The sequence below is a fragment of the Bicyclus anynana genome, chromosome 13 (genome assembly GCF_947172395.1).
Source record: "Bicyclus anynana chromosome 13, ilBicAnyn1.1, whole genome shotgun sequence".
Classification (NCBI taxonomy): Eukaryota; Metazoa; Arthropoda; class Insecta; order Lepidoptera; family Nymphalidae; genus Bicyclus; species Bicyclus anynana.
Window position 1 is genome coordinate 13,971,342 of NC_069095.1, and position 18,801 is coordinate 13,990,142.

An 18,801-nucleotide genomic window follows, 5' to 3' on the forward strand; every position below is an offset into this window, starting at 1 on the left:
GTTTTTTTGAGGCAGAACTTGAACCTAGTACCTCGTGATCCGCACGGGCTAAGCACTGGACCAACGAGACAATAACTATTATTTTATTCATACTATTGTACAGTGTTAAATGTTCAATTTTTAACCAAATTTCATTTTACATTACAGGTCAACCATCCAGAAGTATTCAGCAACACAGTCTACATCTCTCTATCGATGCATTTGAAGACATGCGAACGATTTAGAATGGACCATAATTATAGTGTCCCACCTATTAACATTGATAATGGCTTTTTCACTGCTGAAATAATATTATTCATGAACAATTTGTTTGATAGCCTTAATGGTGGTGGTCATAAAAGTACCAGTTTACGTAATGCTTTATCTTTAGAATCAGATCACTTTCAGTTTTGGAATGAAGCAGTGAAAAAACTACAATCAATGAAATTTGATGCTACAGGCTCAAGAAAAATGAGGCCAATTTCATTATGTAACTTTTGTCACGATATAAAAACCGTAAAGATTTTAAAAACATTTCAGGCGTTAACTTCTTGAGTCTTCAGCAATTAAACCAGGATCCCCTGGAATTTTTTCACAAATCAGAGGTCATGGTGGCTCTAATACACACCCAGATTGTCACAATTTTATTTCGTCATTTAAGACATTGTTAATTAATGATATGACATCTGATAGTTCTATATATGCAAATTGTTCTCGCGATAAAGATAAAATGCTCGGTTCTCTCAGGAGTTTAATTAATAGACCAAAAATAGATATTCAATGTATTGATTACACATCTCAACATCAAAATTTAGATTTCATAGATACTTGTATTCCTTCCGAAAACGTTTTTCAAACTCAAGCTGTGTTTTGGCAGATGCAATTTGCAGATATTTATTTTCAAAACTAGATAGTGCAGACTGCCAAAGTTGTAAAAATGCACTATTGTCTGATGTAAATGAACCATTTCGCTCTTTAATTGAATCCAGAGAATATAATGCAAGTACCAGAATTTTTTATCATCCGTCTCGAAATCTTTTGAGTCTTGTATGACAATGTATTTATTTAATTGAAGAAATATTGCCAAAAATTTGTAACATTTACATTTACACAGATTTAATTAACGTATTTAAAAATCGGCTCGATACTTCTTTCTTATCTTGTGACAAGCATAAATTGGATTTTTTTAACGCTTTTTGGTTGTTTGTCATTAGAATGCAAGTCAGACAATGGTAGATACTAGAAAGAAAGGAAAGGAAATGGAAGATATGCTTAAAAATAAAGTAAGTTAAGGTGCTAGCTATAGATCTACACACCACCAAAGTCAGTAATTTTTTCATACCGTATGTTTATATTCATATTTTCTTAACTTGGAATTTAAATTAAAGATTATTTTTCATGCTGTTTATCAGTCTTTCAAATTTCCATTTTGAATTCTTTCAAACTATTTTATTACTTTTGTAAGAGTAAGTTATTGGGTATTTGTATTCTATTATTATATTTATTTTTTGTTAGACTATTATTATAGATTTTTGTTTGTTAAGAGTTAACTCAAAAACTTACACTACTGATTTTAGAAATCCACTCTTTACTAGAAAGCTACATCTGTAACATATACAGGGTGCTCGGGAGTATTTCCCATAACTTCAAGGTGTCGATGAGTCCACATAAAGGAACCGAACTGCATAACTAATATTTTTTTTAACTAATAAATAAAATCTTTTTATGTCTTCAAACATTAAAATACGTAAAACTTGGCTACGTCATAATTATAAATATGTATTAATGTATTATGTACGTCATTATATAAATTTATTATTATGTATTAATTTTCGTTAAAGAGTAACCCCAGAGTTATAGGAAATACTGCCAAGCACCCATTATAATCAAAACTACTATTCCAGTAAAACCATGGTCAAGTCTGCTAGTAATATACATATAATTAAGTATAAGTCCTAACAAATCTGTGCCTCCTGTGATATCCTGTCCTTTTTGTACTTTTAATTAGAAATCTTGCTCTTTGTATTACATTCTAATGTATATTGTAAAAAAATTGCTAAATTTGTAAAAAAAATGTTTAATACTGAAACAATGTGGGATTTCACAGTATTGTACGTGCTTTGTGTGTTTTTAAAACTATAATTTTGCAAAACTCACAATCTTTGTTTTGTATGACAATAAATTACATAATTTTAATTAGGTTTTTAGGTAACCTTACTTACACTTACTTATTTCTATTATAATGGTCTCTGATCCGGCATTAGAAATATATACCCTCATATGTTTTTAGTGATGATAAATAATATTTATAATATATATGCGCCAGAGCGATTCAACGGAATATAAATTCATTAGAAATATGGACACTTTAGCTAATTTAAAATAGTCTTAGATAATAGTTAGTAAGTTATATGTATTGTAATGCATGACAATTTATTTTTATTTTTCAAAATTCAATTCAATTAACTGTTACTATCAAAATGTTAGGGGACTTCGTTCGTCCACTAACGAAATATACCATGAAATACTTAATCACGATTATCATATTATAATATTAACGGAAACATGGCTTAACAAAAGCATTTTTGATAGAGAAGTTTTCGATAATAGATATACAGTATACAGACGTGATAGGGACACGTCCTTATTATTTGGACATAAAAATACTGGGGGTGGTGTACTCATAGCCGTCTCAAATCAACTGGTTTCTCGGCGGGAAACTGAGTGGGAAAGTGACTGTGAAGATATATGGGTCACTATTGATCTTATGACTAAACATGGTAAAAAATCTTTACATGTATGTGCTGTTTATTTAGCCCCACCCGTTAATAAAGTATTACTTGAAAATTTTCTTGATAACACTAATAAAGTCCTAAATAACATCAGTAACACCACAATAATTACTGGTGACTTTAACCTTAGTGGTATAATATGGTCTGCATCATCTGATCATACTTCTGAGGCACAACCATCTCACTACGGTAACTGCATATTAAAAAGCTCCCTTATAGATTTTATGTCATTGAATGGTTTAAAACAATTTAATTTAACGTATAACCATAAAAATAAAATTCTTGATTTAATATTAACAAACGAAGAGATAACGGTTAGCAAATGTGAACATCCAATTAGAAAGGTGGATAAATATCACCCCCCTTTAGAAATCATAATATCTCAAAATATTGCTGACTCTAAGCAGGTGAATGAGTCTAGGAATTCTCTGAACTTCTATAAAGCAGACTATTTAAAAATTATTAACGAATTAAATATCATATCGTGGATAGATGCATTTGCTATGTGTAATGATATAAATGCAATGGTGACAAAATTCTATCAAATTCTACGTAATATTATATGTTCACACGTTCCCATAAGCAAACACAAACGTAATACTTATCCTGTCTGGTTTTCTTCAAATTTAATAAAACTTATTAAATTAAAACATAAATATCACGAGAAGGTAAAAAAATATAAAAACCCGTTAGATTTGTTAGAATTCCAATACTTACGTAAAGATTGTGATAGATTAATAACAATTTGTTATAATGATTATATAAAAAAAATAGAAATGGCAATAGGAAAAAATCCGAGGTATTTCTGGACTCATTTAAAAAACATTCGGAATAAAAATAGTGCTTACCCTCCAATTATGACCTTGAATGATAAAAAAGCAAGTGACCCTAAGTCTGTAAGTGAACTATTTGCGAGTCACTTTTCCTCAGTATATGAACATGATGCAGAAGATGAAAATGAATTAAGTTTAGTAAATTTAAATGAGTGTGATGAAATAGATAATCTTTATCTTTCCCGTTCGACTGTTTTTAAAAAATTAAAAAGGCTTGACCAGTATAAAGGAGCTGGCCCTGACAACATACCCCCAATATTTTTAATTAAATGCGCGTGGCCACTATCCTTGCCACTTTGCATTATATTTAACAGATCTTTAAGAGATGGACAGTTTCCTGATGTTTGGAAAGAAACTAGAGTAGTTCCTATTTACAAGTCTGGAAAACAGAACGATGTTAAGAATTATCGCCCTATATCTATTATATCGACCGTTGCAAAAGCCTTTGAAGCATTAGTTTACCAGCACATATATAATCACTTAGAAAAATACATCAGTGACAAGCAGCACGGTTTTATGTGCAAACGATCTACTAACACTAATTTACTGCTGCATGTAACAAATATTGCAGAATGCATTGATAATGGTCACCAAATGGATGCTATATATGCTGATTTCTCAAAGGCTTTTGACAAGGTAAATCACCGTCTGTTACTGTCCAAGCTCCGTGCTCATGGTATCTCAGGCACTTTGTTGATGTGGAGTAAATCATATCTTGCTAACAGAAAGTCAGTTGTGGTGGTCGACGGATTTAAATCAGGAATGTTTATAGCTCTATCAGGGGTACCACAGGGATCCAACTTAGGACCTCTCTTCTTCAACATTTTTATTAACGATATAACCAAAATATTTTACAACAGTAATGTGAGCCTATTTGCAGATGACCTAAAATTGACGAGAGTTGTTCGGTGTGACTCAGATATAAAATTGTTACAGGAAGATTTGGGGAGATTGAATTATTGGTGTAAGAACAATAAAATGTTTTTAAATGTCGAAAAATGTTACCACATAAAATTTACACGGAAAAAACACAAAATATTATCATTATATGATATTAATGGCAAGCAACTAGCTGAAGTTGAGACAGTTCGTGATTTAGGTGTAATTTTTGATAGCAAATTGACTTTTGTACCCCATATAGACAAAACTTTAGAATTGACTAATAAATCATTAGGATTTGTAATGAGAAGTTCAAAAAACTTCAAGCACAAGTCCACTATAATTAGATTGTTTGATTGCTATGTTCGGAGTAAACTCGAATATTGCTGCACCGTGTGGTCGCCATATACTAAAATTCATATACAAAGGATTGAAAGAGTACAACAACGCTTTTTGAGACAGATATCTTATAAATTTAAAATCAATCTGCATAATTATAAAGACAGACTCTCTTACTTTAAGAAAGAGAGTCTTTTAGTTAGAAGAGGGTTAATGGCTATGACATTCTTATTTAAGTTATTTAACCATCAAGTTGACTGTTCTGATATGATTCAAAGATTTTCGATTAGAGCACCGCGCTCAAGTAGGCCTCGATACCCTTGTAATTTGTTGTATCATAAGACCTACAGAACAAAATTAGGCAAATTTTCTCCCATTCCTCGGGTATCGGACTTATTCAATGAGTGTGTGAAACATCAAAAGGATATAGATTTATTCCACAATAATCTCAACAATTATAAGCGCTTAGTAACGAATGTATTAAATGCCAATACTTAATATTATTTGACATCCAGTAATAATTGACTTTTAATTAATAATTGACTAATAATGACATGTAATAATAGTAATAACATAATATTTTAATTGTAATTGTATTGTAATCTTTAATAATGTAATTGATTTTTTTTTGTAATTTTTTTTTTGTTTTTTTATTCATTTTTATGTGACTTGTTTTTTAATTTTATTGCTTTTAGTTTATTGTAGTCTGACATTTTTAGAATACTAATTTGCATTGATTAATTTGACATTCATTCATTTCTGACAACTGGTATTGACATAATATTATAATTGACTTATAATAATGACATGTAATAATAGTAATAACATAATATTTTAATTGTAATTGTATTGTAATCTTTAGTGTAATGTGTAAATGTAATTTGTTTTTTTTTGTAATTGTTTTTTTTTGTAATTTTTTAGATATCATTTTTTTTTGTTTTTTATATTTAATTTTATGTGACTTGTTTTTGAATTTTATTGCTTTTAGTTTATTGTAGTCTGACATTTGTTGCATATTAATTTGTATTGTGTAATTTGACATTCATTCATTTCTGACAACTGTAGTATTGACATAATATTAATTTGTGTACGCTGTGTTAACCTATAATTAGCTGTGCAATAACTACTCATATATTTATTTCAATGTAAATCTTTAACATGTGAAATTGTAATAGCTGTTGGTTATCCTAATAAAATAAATAATAAATAAAAATAAAATTTACAGAGACACATTATAAAGAGTTTGCCTATTATACTTAAGTTAAAATGATTGTTTTATAATTAATAATTTACAAGGTCAAGTAAAAAAAAAAATAGTAAAGAACTAAGAATATTATGTTGATTCTGTTACACTGTTCTGTCTCAAATTTATTTGTTTATTGAATCCTCATAATGTTATAGAAAAACAATATGTAAGTGATTTTCCACCAGCCTAAAATTTGTATGTACACAATATTTGTAATTTTGGGGATTGTGAATGATAATTACAATTGTAAATAATGTTTTTTTTTAAAGAGCAACCACTGAGTTTCTTTGCCGGCTCTTAGTAGAATCTGCCTTCCGAACCGGTAGTATAGTCACTACACAATTAAGAGACAATAACAAAATAAATAGATTTAAATATATTAAAGGCTTTTCTTTTCCTTAAAATCTAACAAGTAAATATAAATTTAGGTGCACTAGTAGTGTAAGAGAAAACCGGAAATTTCTAAAATCGGTACATTAAAAAATCTTCAACAAGTGTGTGTGTTCAGCACTAATTTCTCTAATTACGATTTTTGCACATCCCTAATTTTACTACGATTTATATGCATGTGTTGAATTAGAAAGAGATAGGACTTTCCCCCCACATTTAATTTTTTCCCAAGTGTAAAAGAGAGGTCCGAGAAATTTATGAATGACATTTTTATACACACATACAAAATTTCTAACCAGCACAAAGCTTTGTTCTGAGTCAGAGGTCTGCTTCATTTGTGGTCTGTGGAAGTGGTCGTAGACAGAGAAACAGGAAAGGATTATAAAAATTGGTTGTGGGCGAATTTTCACTCAGTTTGTTAGATATTTTGTGCTACATAGTCAAAGAATAACTCATAGTGTTTTTGTGCAATAATTGAGTTACGAGCACCCGCCCGAGAGTTGAAATATTAACAAATAATTAATAAACTCAAGTTATTGCTAAAAATAAAATAGCTATATTAAAATTATTTGAACGAACATAGAAAGGTAAGTTAGATTTCCTTTTAATTGTAAACTCATCAATTATTGCGTACTTAGTTGCTTTCAAGCATTATGTTAAAGTTAAGTACAAAATATTATCATACCTACTTACGACTTTACGATTCAAATAAATCAAAGTTCATCTTTGTATTTGTTTTATTATGATTGCATGAGCACAGTCGTTCGAGTATAGACATAGAGGGTAACATCTGATTCCTTTGTTCGGATTGCCTTGATTTTTTTATTGCGGAGATTAATTAATGAACTTGTTAAGAAAATAAAAGGCTTGAATTTACATAATTAATCAAAACTACAGGTAGGTAAGTACTTCAAAGTTTTGAATGTTTTTGTTTTGACGAACCCACAAAACAAACTTTACCTCTATAATCAGTTTATATGTATATTATATATTATATAAAATAAGTGTATTAAATATTATATTAAAAAACTGGTCTGGTAAAATAGCTAACAAGTAGTTAAATAGGTAAATCAACAAATCATAAAAGTAATATTTATACATTTTCATTCAAGGAAGCCACAACATGAGGAGTCTCCTGGTTCTGGCGCTGATGGTGGCTGCAGTGAGTGCAGTCAACTTCTTTGATCTCATTCGTGAAGAATGGAATACCTTCAAGGTAAGCCTATATAACTAAATTATTTATTGGAGACATATTCTGCAACATAAAAAGCATAAAATATGCAAGTTGTCAAACTATAGCACATCAAACAATGAGCAAAATAGTAAGTATTGGCTTTTTGTAATTAAAGAACAGCATACAATCAATACTATAAATGCTAATGATCTCACAAAAATGACATTTACAAATTACACTTTGGTGCTATTACTGTTTATTACAAAATTGTAAATTAAACAAATCAAAATATAGTCTATCAGCCATTATTTCTTAAGTTCTTTATTATTCTTCACTCAAAGTAATTTTAAGTGAGATTTTTTTTTATAGATACTATTCTTATTATGTTATGCTCATTATATTTTATCCACTAACTTGAAAGAGTTTTATTTTAACAAATGACTTGTTTGGTATTTCAAGAAAGCTTAAAAAATTGCCCTGATTGTAGCACATCAATTAGAATCTTGTATTGGACGTGTAGCGATGGATGAAAAACCCACGACTCATGCACGTCACTTCCCCGCACGTACGAGTTCACTCCCGCACAGTCTTTCCCCCTGTCGCTCGCATATCATGGGAGTGTTATCAACAAACTTGCCAGATTATAATTCATGAGTATGTGCACAGCTGGAGCACCGCAAGACATATGAGAGCGAGACGGAGGAGCGCTTCCGCATGAAGATCTTCGCGGAGAACCGGCACAAGGTGGCGCGCCACAACCAGCGGTACGCGCAGGGGCTGGTGACGTACCGCCTGGCGCCCAACAAGTACGCCGACATGCTGCACCACGAGTTCATCCACACCATGAACGGCTTCAACCGGACTGCCAAGTGAGTGCTATCATTAAGACAAATCAAACAAGAGATAGACGATTCTTGAAAAAAATTGGTTGTATTTGTATGCTTATTGAGATACATTGAGTTTCTTCTCCTTTATTATGGGGAGAGGATAAAAGAGTGTCTAGCCAGCAAATAAAATTACTACCACATAGAATGGCAGCAAAAAGAAAATAGCAGGACACAAAAAAATATTTTTTTAAGTTTTGTTTGTCAGCCTGATCACATTTATCTCTATAGTCTAAAAATTAAGCTAAATTTGCTACAACATATAGGCTTTGTTTCATCACAATTATACATACATAAAAAGATTTGTCAGAAAGAATTCTATATTTCCCTAGAACAACAGATGGCCACAATTTGTAAGTAAATAGGGGGCGTTTATTCTGAAATCTGACGGCGGGGGCGGACAATAGGTATTTGTGTATTTCCAGTGAATCACTGGTTTTACCTCAAACAACAACAGTTGGCAGCACCTGAACCAACAGAGACGATGTCTGTCTGATGAGGTATTGCTCCCATAATCATGTTAAACTACAGATTTATAGTGAAGGTTGAAGCTTCAACCGATACCTTTAAAAGTTTTACCTTGACTGTTTGATTAAGAAACTCACATTCTCACATAAAGAAACCAGAAAGTAGTCAGCATATATTGTGAGAATGTATCTCACTCTGGAGCTTACTATCAATCCTTGGGCTCTCAAGATCAATAGGAGAACCAGATGTTTTGCATAGATTATTATTTTTAGCTTTGTAGCAGTAGAGAGCACTGGTGATTAATAATAACCTATACAGTTTAGTACTATTGAACCTTACCCAGGTTACTGCACTTCTATATTTTAAGATTGCATCTTTTCTTCGTGTTAAAGACAGTCATTAACTTGTTACCTATCGATATATAAATATCAATAATAATATTTTTATTGCTGATACTGTAATTAAAAATAAAATAACTGCCACTAATTGTCCTTTAACTGGCATGTTTATAAAATAGAGATTGCAGTGTTGTGATTAGTTCTGTTTGTTGAAGTTAATCGCGTCGTTACTGTTATCGATTATGGGAACCGTTGAGCGTCATTTACCGCGCGTTTGACCAAATAATAACATATTTTTACTGTGTACACGTTCTGCTGTTATCTTTGCCTACGTTCCACACAATAATTAATTGGCTAAGGCCACGAGTCGCGAGACTAATTAGCACACACCCGTGGTTGCACCAGCGTATTTCGTACCCATGGGAACACGGAGATAAAATATACCATATTTAATTTTTTACTTGGTGAAAATATAAAAACCGTTGATTGATTTTGATGTTACTTAATAACAAACCATAAGCCGTGATAGCCCAGTGGATATGACCTCTGTCTCCGATTCCGGAGGCCGGTCAAATCCGGTCCGGGGCATGCACCTTCAACTTTTCAGTTATGTGCATTTTATTCACGTGTCTCAAAACGGTAAAGTTTTCATCGTGAGGAAACCTGCATACCTGAGAATTTTCTTAATCCGCATTGGGCCAGCGTGGTAGTCTACGCTGGCCCAATGTGGATTGGCAGACTACAACACACGTAGAGAATTAAGAAAATTCTCAAGTTGCAAGTTTCCTTACGACTTTGTGAGACAAGTTAGGCTAAATTGTATGTTGTTCCCACGTAAACGGAAACTACGCGAGTAAATCCACGAGGTGCCTGCTAGTAGGCTATAACCCAATAACAACAATATAATCGAATAGTAAAGACGTAGCATACAGTGATAAGGCGCGTCGCTCCGCAAATAGGCCCCCGGGTCAGAGGCCCCCGCTCGGCCGCAGCGAGACTGCGACCCCGATTTCTATTCCTTCCTTGTCATTATCTTGACTTGTGGCCCTTTAATAGCCACGTTTAATGACAACTATTTCTGATAAAACTATTAATGTCCCTGTGAATAGATACTGCTTAGTCTTCACTAACAATAACACATCACACTATACCCACTTCTACTGTGGTTCTACTGAATTATCGTGGAAGGAAGATGGTCAATTTTAAAATTTAAATAAAAACAAGGACTTTATTCACGCTATAAAATATAACTCGTTAACCATAGAAATGAAATACCAAGATTTTTAATATTTCATTTAATATCCCAAAGAGAGGCTTTTCATTCACATCACAGCTTTCAGTGGTTACCTCTAGCAAACAAAAAAGCACATTAGATATTAACGTGTGGCGAACGGACTCTTTCGTTCGCCCACTTTAGGTTAGGCCATCTACATCTACATCTACATTCACATTCCAGATTCATTTCATATTTAGAATTCCCTCGACCGCGCATGCATGGAGATATTGTTTCGCCCACACATTACATCTTTACCAGTTCTCCATTCCACACCGCATCATCACTTTCATAGTCCTTTTATTTTATATTCCTTTACTATATATAATTCAGTGAAATAATAAATATACAAATCAACAACACCGCCTCATTCAAGTATAGCAAAACCTTATAAAACCTCCATGGCGATATTGGTGACCCCGACGTGATTATGATTATGCTCATTCTATATCTATATCCATGCTTAAAAGGAATCCATCATTATTACCCATAATAATGATGCGTTTTTTTCACTGAAATGAAAAACTACGAAGTAATATTTGAATAGTCAAAGATACTTCAATATTTCATGTTACTTTATTCCCTTAAAGTATGGTTTATCGTGGGATATGCAAGCGCTGTGCCGGGCGGTGACGTGAGCCTTGAACTTGACTCACGCCACGCTTCGTATTTTTAGGGTTCCGTGCCGAAAGGGTTAAACGGGACCCTATTACTAAGATTCCGCTGTCCGTCCGCCCGTCTGTCACCAGGCTATATCTCATGAACCGTGACACTTAAACGGTTGAAATGTTCATAGATGATGCCATCGTTGCCGCTTGAACAACAAATACTAGTAAATAGAATAAAATAAATAATCAATGGGCTCCCATACATCGACCGTGAATGTTTTGTTCGTTTTTGCTCGATATTGATAACGGAAACGGTGAAAGACGCTTGAAATATTCACAGAATATTGTTATTGTTGTTGTCACTTTAAAAGTAAATAATTATAAAATGAAACTAATGGGTCTCCATACATATTTTTTTGGCCGTACGGAAGTCACAGAACCTTTCGTGCGTGAGACTGACTCGCACTTAACCGGTTTTTTATCTACATTACGAGTATTAATAATGACTTGCAATACGCGAAGCGGGCAAACCATCGCTAAAGGAAAATAAACAAACAATACCTATTACTACTAACATAATATTTTGGACTCGTATCTGGTATCTGGCGAATTGTTCTTGTTTGTCGAACCGGTCATACGGAGATAAGCGGAATACTGGACGCGGACAGCGGATTCGTCGAACTGTTTACAAACCTTCCTATCTCTACGCCAAACTTGCGTCTCTTTTAGAGATAAACCCAAAAAAAATATTTTGTATCTGCCATATATTTTGTTTACAATAGCTGATAATAATATGTAAATATTTACTTGCGATGTGGCGAGAAAAACGATGGACTGTCTTGTTTGTGCACTGCTTACTTATGCGTCATTGGATCTAGAGTTCGTGCACCGAATCGGACTATGAAATATTGGGCTCTTCTTATTTCTCGAAAAATTCTCAGTAGTAGCAGCCTAAAGTTGGGGCATTGGTGGTGCTCCCCGTGTCTCGGAGAGCTAGTTAAGCCGTTTATGGTATCATTGACATCTGATCTGATAGTGATCGTGTAACGAGTGACGAGTCAAACATGATCACTCTGGGCCATTTGGAGCAGCTAAGGGGCCCTAAACCCTTCGCCATGTAAGGACGAAGACCTGAGGATTTGATGGGAGCAGATAAAGATGCCTACGGTTCTAAATAAAAAAACAAGTCCCACAGCTCTATTTACTATTGTTAAAAAAGTCACATTTATGGTGAAATGTGTAACAAAGTCAATAATAATTAGTTACAACGTGACCTTCACCAGACACAACAAGGGCCTGTACGGCAGGGCGTCGTCCGAGCGCGGCGTGACCTTCATCGCCCCCGCCAACGTGGAGATGCCGGAGCACGTGGACTGGCGGCCGCAGGGCGCCGTCACCGACGTCAAGGACCAGGGCAAGTGCGGCTCCTGCTGGGCCTTCAGCACGGTGAGTACTACAGGAGACCTCCCGTCCAGTCGTGTGCACAAACTTATTGCTACAGTAGACCTCTCATCGAGTGGTGTGTACACAGTTATTACTACACTAGACCTCCCATCGATTGGTGTTTCTAAAGTTATTACTAGATTAGACCTCCCATTCAGTGATGTGCACAAAGTTACCACTAGAGTAGACCTTCCATCCAGTGGTGTGTTCGAAGTTATTACTAGAGTACTAAAACAGGAACGAGGTGAAATCGCGCGGAGTTAGCTAGTAATTAATACAAAGACAAACTTATTAATATAGACTTATTTGGACAAACCCAAGCCTAAAGTTCGTCTTGCATTCATATGTAATGAGCTCACGGCGACCTCGTGACCGTAGATACTCATTATCAAATATAAATAAATTGCCAAACAATGTACCCATCAAAAACAAAAGCGATACAATTACTCATATTAACCCACTTCTGTGGAATCGATGATTAATGTAGAGACAAACATGCGGGCTACGTACCTAAGTCGTGCATGTACGAGGTAAGTCATCATAGACATACAGCGATGTCGGGTGCCGGCGTATCGGATACGCATCTGTTTGCGCAGCTGCGGCATACATCTACTGCGGCTGCGGTCACCCGATGCGAGTACGTACCGACAGACATTACTCAGCAATACCACACTCTTCTTGTTAACAAGGTATATTGATAACGCCGCGCGGTCTCGCCCGCGTGGTTCCCGTCCCGTAGGAATGCGGGGATAACAATTATATAGCCTTCCTCGATAAATGGGCTATCTAACACTGAAAGAATTCAAATCGGACCAGTAGTTCCTGAGATTAGCGGGTTTAAGCAAACAAACTCTTCAGATTTATAATATTAGTATAGATAAGGCATTGGTTTGTCATCCAAACTAAACTATAGAGGCACATGTCAACGACGGATGCATGGTTGTACAATCACTTTAGAATGTTTTGTGCCCTTCTTTGAATTAGTCGCCTATGCTCGCAGCATACTTAATGTTTTAATGTTTGTACTTCTAAAACATCTCATTCTGCGCGGACAGTCATGCGTATCATAAATGCAGTAACACGAGTATTATAGGCAAATTCCAGATGATCATTTTTCACTGTTAGCAGATCGAATGTACCTACTTAATCGGATGCTGACGCGTGCGATGACTCAGTAGTAAACCGCCGCAAAGTTAATTAGACGCATTTGCGTTGTTCGTATTCAATATTCGGCGCGGAACTGAACGTTTTGCTTTGCAAGCTATTTGTTCACGTACTCGCCTTGACGGGGACCGCCGACAGCACGTCGCGAGGCAGCTGTCACCCACTTCCGTCTGCAATACGATCTTATAAATATTGTAACAATCATTTAGACTACTGAGTGTACCAGCAGATGATCATTAATTATGATAATAAGGCAAAGATTTTATACTTGCCTACAAAATAACCGCAAAAAGTGATCCGAATTTAGCTACTCCACATTTATATAGTTTTACACACAACATTATATATAGTTTTTACACTACACATTTCATCATTGTAGACAATATTTAAGTATGCTAAGTGCTGCTGAGCTCGAGTCTCTTCTCAAAATAAGAGGGATAGGCCAATAGTCCACCACGCTGGCTTATTATGCGGATTATTGGCAGACTTCACACGCGTTTCTTCGCGATGTTTTTCCTCCATCGTTTGAGAGACGTGATATTTAATTTCTTAAAATTTGTTAGTGTCATGGCTTTATTTTATCATTGTATTGTTACGCAATCGGGAGATCCGCCGGGACCGCGGAGCTAGTAGTTGACATTGGTCTCGACACGTCCAACGGTTGAGCATCAGACATAGAGCGAGGCGCGTGTCGTGTGCAGACGGGCGCGCTGGAGGGGCAGCACTTCCGCAAGAGCGGCGCGCTGGTGTCGCTGTCGGAGCAGAACCTGGTGGACTGCTCCAGCGCCTACGGCAACAACGGCTGCAACGGCGGCCTCATGGACAACGCCTTCAAGTACATCCGCGACAACCACGGCATCGACACCGAGAAGTCCTACCCCTACGAGGCGACCGACGACAAGTGCAGGTGACCACCCAGATAACCCGACGCCGAATACGTCAGTGACGACTTCCTTGACAGGATGTTTTACTGTACCTTTGATATTGAATTTTCAACAATTTATAAATTTAAAATAAAATATCGTTAGTTTATAATCTATCTCGCGAGATTGTAAATTGTCGATAGATTATTCATCGCAACATACTGCTTACAATTTAACGTGTTTTTATTCGGTACCCAGCTTTACCTAACCATTGGTTTCTGAGCCACGTAAGTTCTCTTAGGAGTACCTACTCGTATGTATGTAATATACAATCTATCGACAGTTCACAATCTCGCGAGCTAGATTATAAACGAACGGTATTGACAATTCTACGGTGCCACATAAGAGTACATATATAACTTCGCCACCACAGACAGGCGACGGTACGTCGATGCCGTAAGCTGTGCAGTTTCGATTACCTACTCGTATGTCTCTCCCTGTGTGTCTAGCATGCGACCAACGATATATTATTTCTTGTAGAGAAATAGACAAAATGTCAACCTATGGCGGCGGCGTAGTTCCAGTCCCGTCGCTTTCGTCCTAACACATGAAAATAGCGATATTTGTCTTCAGGAGGATGCGTCGTTGGATGGCATACTAGGCTCACAGACGCCTGTAACTGCCTTCCGAACCGTGTAAAGTCACAAATAGTCAGATATTTCAAAAGTTCTTATGAACTATAAGCCTATTGGAAATATTAGAGTTTTTGGTTTTCGATGCAGATACAACCCCAAGAACAGCGGCGCTGACGACGCCGGCTTCGTGGACATCCCCGAGGGCGACGAGGAGGCGCTGCAGAAGGCGGTGGCCACCGTGGGGCCCGTGGCCGTGGCCATCGACGCCAGCCAGGAGTCCTTCCAGCTCTACTCCGCCGGCGTCTACTACGACGACGGCTGCTCCTCCTCCAACCTCGACCACGGCGTGAGTGCCGCTGACGTCACCGTCAGTCTGTGTCTCGTCCCCACAGTGACAGCCGGCCGTGTTCTCTGAGGCACGAGAGTAACTTCCCACCTCCGGACTGTTACTGACGATTTCTATTTATTTATTGGAAATGCCAAAAATTACAGTAGAGAAACATTTAACACAAATCAGTTACAAAATTCTTAGACTTCCCATTACAAATTCTTAGACCATCTTTTACGGGCATTCACAGAACTGCTGACTCCCGTTACAAACTTAAAGTATAATATAAGCTAAATAATCAATTAAATAAAAAATTAATAAGTAAAAAGTATACTTAAATCTAAGCATATGTTGAATTTACAATATTGATTAAAATGTCAAAATCAAGAACATTTACCAAAAAGTTACAATAATAATTGAAATGTCAAAATCAAGTTTATCATAAATTAAGTTTAAGAAAGGGATTGAAATTATGTCAATAAGTAATAAAATATATGATAGTTATAATTTAAAATAAATGTCAGTTGAAGTTAAAAAAACAAACCATAATATAATTAACAAAAAAAAATGTTGAAAGATTTTTGATATTTGATAGCTCGAGCCGAAACTTGCGCCCCAGGAGCCCGCGCGGCGCACCAGCTATAGCTGCAGCAGCGAACAGTTCAGGGATATGTTATAATGATAATTATCGGTCGGCATTATCCTCGAGCTGAACCAATGACGCACTGTGACATGACGCACACTGTTGTGCGATTATTCACAAATACCGCCATAACCATACATTTTTTTCGGGATAAAGAGTCGCTTATACATTTTTCGCTTGTCGCATTTTTGAAGTCGCTTTTGATTGACTAATGATATTGTTGATATTACTTTGTACTATAGCCGAATAATGAATTCTGCGATCTCCACTGATACCATTTTTTATTGAATCAAAAATAGTGATGTGACAAAGTGAACGAACATGACTCACTCAATATGTTCTGAACCAAATTAGTAAATAATTTTAATAAATAACAGATACATCTTTTATTTATTAAGTAGGAAGTAAGTTACCTACTTCAGTATTATTGTACTCCGGAATTATTAAAGAACGATTGAAAAAAAATACACTACAGCAAAGATTTTTTACTATCTCTATAAAATTTACTTTTTACTGATAACAATAGTAAAAACAGTTAATATCATTATAATATGATAGAATTTAGGTAGGTACCTACATAATATTTAAAAATTAATATATTTTTTAATTTTCAAAGCGGGCAAATGTTATGAATATATCTGTAGTAGGTATGACAAATAAAGTATAATGTTTTCCAAGTGAGCGCACGTCATTTACAATTTAATGCAAAGGATAACATATTTGAAATTGTAATTATAAATTTATTTTCCCCGAGATACAGTTGCCGTGCGGTTATTCCAAACGCTATTGTACATAATACAAAACCACATTATTTGGATTATGATAGCAATGGTGTAATTGTTGCTGGGCAGAATTGGCAATGATATGGCGCGGCCCCACATGGGCTCGTAGGCTCAAAATGACTCTAGAAAATAAGTATAGGCCGATTTTTCGGGGCCCATTCAAAGATTTCGCTAGGGCTCAGTCGGTGCAGTTGTGCCACTGGTCGGCAAGTCCAGGCATTGCCATCCACACGATCGCAACGATTCTATTTATTTACTAATGGACGCCCGCGACTTGTCCGCGTCAAACTTGATGTAAGTTTTCAACCCCTAATTCACCCCCTTTACTTTGTATTTTCGCATGTTTTATTTTACATTAACGGACGCCCGCGACTCCGTTCGCGTCAAATTCTGTTTATCACAAATCCCACGGGATAATAGTAGCATATATGTTATCGCAGAATAAAATCTATATCTATTTCAAATTTTAGTCAAATCGTTTCAGCAGCCACAGCGTAAAGGAGGAACAAACATACTTAAACGCACAAACTTTCGCCTTTATAATATTAGTGTAATAATTAGTCCGTTAATTATTTCACAAAAATATAACTCAAAGCATGAACGATTTATATTGAAAATTCTTCAAACCCTTTTTAACCCTTTTTAGAGATAGTATTTTGAAAATTCTAAAATTACATTATTTTTCGTATTTCCCTGGCAGTACACATACCGATTTAAACAAATGCAACTTTCAGCCCCCATTTCTATACAAAAAATACTACAATTCGTTTGATGCGATGCGTACGATCTGTGGGCGCCGGGGGGCGTAGCTACCGCTGTCAGCCGTACCAACGATACGGGAGCCCCGGACTAAAGGGGCCCCTTAATCCACAATCTTTTTTTTCCCCCTAATTAACCGTGCGCTCAAAAGTCACGATCATATTTATTTTAAGTGATAATTTTTGTTACTTTTCTAAGAAATATTTATCCTTCATTTGGATCCAACTAATTTTATACCGGTCCACTATGATACAAAGTAATAGAAGTGTCTGCCGGTATATTCTGCACATTCTCTAGATCCAAGTGTCCGTCGGCGACGCTGACCCGTTTAGAGTACGGCACGTTAGTCACGACATTGACCACGTCCCCCGCAGGTGCTGGTGGTGGGCTACGGCTCGGACGAGCAGGGCGGCGACTACTGGCTGGTGAAGAACTCGTGGGGGCGCACGTGGGGCGAGCTGGGCTACATCAAGATGGCGCGCAACCGCAACAACAGCTGCGGCATCGCCTCCTCCGCCTCCTACCCGCTGGTGTAGGCGGAGCACTCGCGTGGAGCCTACTGCACTCGGCGCATTATACTTTTAGCTCTTATGACTACATATAAGTAAAGAGAATTTTATTATAAAATACATTTTTAACTTCTCAATTCGTGTGATACTTGGTAGGGTTAATGAATTTGATGTAAGCTAAATAATAAATAAAGACGTTTATTGTATTTAAAATGAACTGTTTTATTTTGTTTATCCAGACCACAGTTATTAGCATTTAGCAAGCTATTTTAAAGCATGGTTAATAAAGGCCACTCTTCGTATAGGAGCTATGAAATTATGAAGCTTAGGCCCACCGCGCTTTTACAATGTGAGTCAGCGGGCTTGGGATAAAAAATTTACATACTTTTAGGATCAGTATAGAAAGAAAGAAATCAGTATATTATGTCGATTATGAGTATCAGAATATGTAGATGATGATGACCGGACGCAC

General features: G+C 35.8%; 1 protein-coding gene across 2 annotated transcripts; it reads left to right on the forward strand.

Annotated features, from left to right (window-relative positions):
- The first annotated feature begins 6,829 nt into the window (after positions 1-6,829).
- LOC112044501 (cathepsin L) lies at positions 6,830-18,542 on the forward strand. 2 transcript variants are annotated; one of them, XM_024080377.2, is made up of 7 exons: positions 6,830-7,045; positions 7,571-7,674; positions 8,299-8,501; positions 12,487-12,649; positions 14,512-14,717; positions 15,456-15,654; positions 18,195-18,542. In XM_024080377.2, exons 2-7 carry the CDS (start codon positions 7,582-7,584, stop codon positions 18,354-18,356), a joined length of 1,026 nt encoding a protein of 341 aa, XP_023936145.2. In that variant the 5' UTR covers positions 6,830-7,045; positions 7,571-7,581; the 3' UTR covers positions 18,357-18,542. The 2 variants fall into 2 exon arrangements, with proteins under 2 accessions (XP_023936145.2, XP_052741119.1); XM_052885159.1 differs by lacking the exon at positions 6,830-7,045 and adding an exon at positions 7,336-7,359.
- Positions 18,543-18,801: the final 259 nt, after the last annotated feature.

Bases quoted from the DNA above. Each gene is read 5' to 3' on its own strand.
- LOC112044501 (XM_024080377.2), top strand. From the start codon at position 7,582: ATGAGGAGTCTCCTGGTTCTGGCGCTGATGGTGGCTGCAGTGAGTGCA. The intron at 7,675-8,298 runs GTAAGCCTATAT...GTATGTGCACAG, and splicing joins AAGAATGGAATACCTTCAAG to CTGGAGCACCGCAAGACATA. The intron at 8,502-12,486 runs GTGAGTGCTATC...GACCTTCACCAG, and splicing joins GGCTTCAACCGGACTGCCAA to ACACAACAAGGGCCTGTACG.